This window comes from Chanos chanos, chromosome 11 (assembly GCF_902362185.1).
Source record: "Chanos chanos chromosome 11, fChaCha1.1, whole genome shotgun sequence".
In the NCBI taxonomy this organism is placed as follows: Eukaryota; Metazoa; Chordata; class Actinopteri; order Gonorynchiformes; family Chanidae; genus Chanos; species Chanos chanos.
In genome coordinates, this window is record NC_044505.1 from 986648 (window position 1) to 992500 (window position 5853).

General features: G+C 47.4%; 1 protein-coding gene across 1 annotated transcript in view; it reads left to right on the forward strand.

Annotated features, from left to right (window-relative positions):
• The first annotated feature begins 3604 nt into the window (after nt 1-3604).
• The window catches only part of fhip1aa (FHF complex subunit HOOK interacting protein 1Aa), a 16952-nt gene continuing 14703 nt past the window's right edge, over nt 3605-5853 (forward strand). Inside the window, exon 1 of the mRNA XM_030788215.1 lies at nt 3605-3712. Coding sequence (XP_030644075.1) covers nt 3605-3712 — 108 coding nt within the window. The remainder of the gene's footprint in view (nt 3713-5853) is intronic.

Here is a 5853-nt window from a genome sequence, read left to right on the forward strand (position 1 = left end):
GCAGCAGAGGTTCTAGAGAACGGGTCTGTGTTTTAGTGTGACAGAGGTTCTAGAGGACAGGTCTGTGTTTTAGTGTGACAGAGGTTCTAGAGAAGGGGTCTGTGTTTTAGTGCAACAGAGGTTCTAGAGAACGGGTCTGTGTTTTAGTGTGACAGAGGTTCTAGAGGACAGGTCTGTGTTTTAGTGTGACAGAGGTTCTAGAGAACGGGACTCCAACCTTTGACACTGTTTCACTAATCAGCCCTTAAAAATACAGACTTGGAATCAGGAACTACAGTGGCCCAGTGACAGGAGATCCCTGACATCTGTACTGGACTTCACAACCCAGTGACTGTGCGTTTTCATCCTGTTACTTTAGCCCCCTGTGGAGAAATGCAGACTGTTACAGCTGACAGTCGAAGCAGAAAACTACTGACAGAGACTCAAGTCAGAGTAAAATTAGTCAGACAGAACAGATTTAGGCTCAGATGATGTTAATGGAATGAGGAGGTTTGCGGGGGGTGTTGAGGAGGGCTGTGTGTGTGTGTGTGTGTGTGTATGGGGGGTGTTCTTTAGCTTATCTGGTTGGTTGAAACAGCGGTGAACAGTGTTGTTTCTCTGCTCTCTCTGCCTGTCTAAGAGCGTTGTTTACGGCTGATGACTGGGTTACTCTGCGGGGGGGGGGGTCTGGCCCCTCCCCCCGCTGTGCTGGTTCAGCTGGTCCTGTCAGCAGGGGGTTCTGGACCAGCCGTTTGAGGTTCTGTGTAGAGGTCTGGGGAGACCACGCTTAAGGCTTTAAGATGCACAGTAGATACTGTGCCTGTGATGTGAAACGATTTGTTATTGTTTTTATAACAGGGTGGTAACATGAATGTCTACACACACACACACACACACACACAGTCTTACCCTCTCTCCCCTCCCGCTCTCTCTTACCCCCCCCCGCCCCTCTCCCTCTCTCCCCTCCTCCTGTCCTGTGTTCCCGCTCTCTGTAACTGACTGTGTCATTCTGAGTCTCTTACTCACCCCAAGCCTCCGTCCACTCACTTCCTCTGAGACAGGGAGAGACGCACACGGCAAGGCTGCCGTCTAAAACTACCTCACACTCCTCAAACCAAGTCGCTCTGTCTCACTCTGTCTCTCTCTCACTCTGTCTCTCTCTCACTCTGTCTCTCTGCACAAGGTCTCCTCCGTTTGCGGATTCTACGTTCTGGACCGGTCGGAGACGGACTCGGCCCACGCGTGTGAGGCAAACGGACCCCGTTAGCGATGTTCAGACTGAGGTGGGTGGAACTGGGTTAACTGCAAATCCGAACCGTTCCGTTAAAATTCCTGTGTGGCCGTCAGCGACTGCTCTTTTCTGTGTTAAACTGGAAACAGATGTGTGTTTCTGTCGGAATCTGACACTCCTGCCAGATTTCTCCTGAGTAGTTTTGCTCTGTCATATGTGAGAGAACTTTCACTCGGGGACTGGTGAACAGTGATTGGTTGGAAAGTTCAAGCATGGAGTAGGTTCTGCCTTCTGATTGGCTCATGAGTGTTTCACAATAAGAGTGTGTGGTTGACCTGGTGTGGAGTGCACTGTGCTTGTCTGGGGTCATAGATTCAAAGACGCAAGCACAGTGTCTGACACGTGTTCCTAATCCCCTCTGGAGTATTTGAATTTGCAGCTGCGCTGATTACTTTTATAAATCAGGAGTCCTTTCGTTTCAGTTTGTCAGTGATGTATACGGGGGACTGGTGCACATATTTGAGAACTGAATTGGATATGGGTGTGGGTTTGGATTTGAGACAACTGAACAGGAATTTAAATTGTGTTCACTTCCAAATCTGTGTCCTTTACACACACGCACACACACACACACACACACACACACACACACGCACACACACAGTGAATTCAGAGATTTCCCCGAGCATGGGATATGTTCTAACAGAACTCTTAAGAGTGGATTTCTGGGAAGACAGTTTCTTGTGACTTCCTGCTTCCATAGTTACTCAAAGACACTCATACATGAAAATGAATTAGACATCTGCCCACACAATCAGACTGGGATTCCTGTGTTTACCTTTTTCCAGACAATAAAGCAATGGAGAGTGGACAATGTAAACACTCAAACCCTCACCCACTGTCAGAGACCTCGTGGTATATTCAGTGCCCCAGTGAACCCAGTATGACTCCACTTTAGTGCCCCAGTGATCCCAGTATGACTCCACTTTAGTCGAATAGAAGACAGAGGGAACTGTCTTTTCTGTTCAGCTCAGTCAACCACTTAACACAAGAATGTCATTCTCTGCTTCGGTCTCTTTCTGCTCAGTCTCTCTGTGATATATGTGGGAGACTCATGTTCTTCATCATCATCATCATCATCATCTCTATTGATGATGGGTGACTGTGACTGTTATAGTTCTAACCTGTTCTCTAACTCCAGGGGTCTGAACAAATGGTCATTTATCTCGAGTACAGAGCATGGGAGATTATATTTGACTGATGTCACACATCAGTGTGAATTGACCTGTGTTATATTACCACATCTCCTCAGGACTCTCCAGTCTGCTTCTTACATTTGGGCTTCATGGAAACATGACACACGTTTACCTCGTATGGAACCATGACACATGTTTACCTCGTATGGAAACATAACACACGTTTACCTCGTATGGAAACATAACACACTTTTCATATTTCACAGCAGACCTCCAGATGATAATTAACACCCTGCTGTGAGTGACAGGCTGTTTGACTAGGACAGTGGACAGTGAGTGGACAGTCAGTGACAGGCTGTTTGACTAGGACAGTGGACAGTGAGTGGACAGTCAGTGACAGGCTGTTTGACTAGGACAGTGGACAGAGAGTGGACAGTGTGTGGACGGTCCGTGGGTAGACAGCGGTTTTTGATTGGTCGGGCTGGACTGACGGTCTGTGTGTTTTTGTGTGTGTATGTGTGTGTATGTGTATGTGTGTGTGTGTAAGTGTGTGCGCGCATGTGTGTATGTGTGTGTGTGTATGTGTGTGTATGTTTGTCTGTGTGTGTGTGTGTGTGTGTGTGTTTGTGTGTGTGTGTGTGTGTGTGTGTGTGTGTGTGTGTTTGTGTGTGTGTGTGTGCGTGTATGTGTGTGCGTGTATGTGTTTGTGTGTGTGTGTGTGTGTATGTGTCTGTGTCTGTGTCTGTGTCTGTGTGTGTGTCTGTGTGTGTGTATGTGTGTCATTACTTTCCTTGCTAGAGTGATTGTCTCAGCTGCTCTGAACAGAGACACACAGAGAGTGAGAAAGACAGTGAGGTGCAGAGAGTCAGGTAGTTTCCTGTTGTGTTGTTTGTTTGAACTTCCATAAGACACATCTTCTTTCAGATCCTCCTCTTTGATGAGACGTGTTAACTCCAGGTCTTTAAGATACTGTTTTTCACTATCTGTGTCAGCTTTGCCACTGTCTGGGCTCAGTGTTTTATTTGTTTGTCTCATCTCTGTGCCGTGTGAAGAGAGTGTGTGAATGTTGAATGATGGTCTGTCATCTGCAGGGCTTCAGAGTTCATCTGCCTGCCCCAGGTCCTAGTGCCCATCAGCTCTCAGTGAGGACTCCCCCACAAATGACTCAATATGGTTTAGCCCATGCCGCATGCTCATGATGATGGCATCCGTGGTTGCCAATGGGAACCGGGGTGGCCAATCGGTGGTCCTCAAAGGGGTGGACCCAGAAACCTGCATGATTGTTTTCAAGAACCACTGGGCTCAGGTAACGTCTGAACTTAATTCTCTCTCTCTTAATCTCTGCTCCTGCCTTCATGCCTCATTTCAATTCAATTCTTCATCATGTAGTTTCTTTTTGTAATATATTCCCTAGCGTGTCCTTAGAGGCCTCTGAAGATAAGCCAGTGATAAGATATGGATGAAAATAAGAACACGCAGTGCCCTTGGCATCGGTGCTATCAGTGAATCATCACCTCCCATAGTCAGAGCAGTGCACAGAACAGCTCTGTTCACAGCTCAGCCATTCATATCGATACAGCAGTGAACACAACAGTCAACCTGTCAGTCAAAGCTCTGATCTTTCTGTGACCATGTCTGGTCTTATTGACCAGTCCTCAGAACACATTGTGTTAACATGAGCCAAACGGAGTGAGGGAGGGGCGAGCGATGTCATACTGGAATCTATGGAATCCTGAGCATGGGCCAGTAGAATGTTCAGCTTCATTTGGCTTCGACAGAATCTTCGCTTCACAGTGGTCACTCCCTTTACAATGTTAGAGCGGTGGTCACATCCTTTAGAATGTTAGAGCAGGGGTTTCATCCTTTAGAATGTTAGAACATTCTCTCCTGTAGTGATGGTCTTGTGTCTCTTGATGCTTTGTTATCTGTTTCCTCTGTCCTTTAACTGAAAACCTGACAGCTGTCAGAGGCCCCTGTCAGCACACCGCGGCATTTGGCCCAGAAACACAAGAGCCATTGAGAAGGGCTGAGGTTTGGCCTGTGTGCTAATGGAATGCTCCAGAACATTAGAGTCTTTGTTTAGTACAGGAGAGCAGTGAATCGACCAGGAACGACAAACTCCACCGCTGACAGAGCACTACCGCACTGCTCTGGGCTAGGAACACGTTATCATAACCCCAGGGGTGTGTAGTGAACAAATCTTCCATAGCAGAGAGGATAAGTTCACGGGGGAACTGTGGATAATTTGAAGTCATGCAAAGACATATGTAAATCTTTTCCCCGTGGAGAATCAGCCTCTTGTCTGGTGCCCTTTGACTGTGTGGGAGGACATTCATTTGAATTTGATGGTGTCTGGATGTTTACATCCTCAGCTATGATGTCATGCGGTGTATTGTCCTCACACTTGTGATGTCAGTTGGTTCAGTGAGAAAAGCAGTAGATTTTACAGCTGTGGTTTCAGTCTGTCGTGTTTCTCAGTGTGCGATATCTTAAATGCCAGAGCGTGTAAATCTCTACCGCACACAATCATACACAATCACACTGAGAGCACATATAATCCACCTGGATAAAAATATTCACCCCATCACTTATTCCTCCTTCCTGGACGTCTCCATCCATCCATTGTGGTTGTGAGGAGGAAGTGATGCGATAAAGATGACACACTGCTTCCTCTTCCTGCTGCTGCGGAGTCGGCATTGTTTAGTGATCAGTCACCTCGTCCCACACAGAGAGTCCTCATAAAACGCCCCTGACAGAGAGTCCTCATAAAACGCCCCTGACAGAGAGTCCTCATAAAACACCCCTGACAGAGAGTCCTCATAAAACACCCCTGACAGAGAGTCACTCATAAAACACCCCTGACAGAGAGTCCTCATAAAACACCCCTGACAGAGAGTCCTCATAAAACACCCCTGACAGAGTCCTCATAAAACACCCCTGACAGAGAGTCCTCATAAAACACCCCTGACAGAGAGTCACTCATAAAACACCCCTGACAGAGAGTCCTCATAAAACACCCCTGACAGAGAGTCCTCATAAAACGCCCCTGACAGAGAGTCACTCATAAAACGCCCCTGACAGAGAGTCCTCATAAAACACCCCTGACAGAGAGTCACTCATAAAACGCCCCTGACGGAGAGTCACTCATAAAACACCCCTGACAGAGAGTCACTCATAAAACACCCCTGACGGAGAGTCACTCATAAAACACCCCTGACACAGAGAGTCCTCATAAAACGCCCCTGACGGAGAGTCACTCATAAAACACCCCTGACACAGAGAGTCACTCATAAAACGCCCCTGACAGAGTCCTCATAAAACACCCCTGACAGAGAGTCCTCATAAAACACCCCTGACAGAGAGTCCTCATAAAACGCCCCTGACAGAGAGTCCTCATAAAACACCCCTGACAGAGAGTCCTCATAAAACACCCCTGACAGAGAGTCC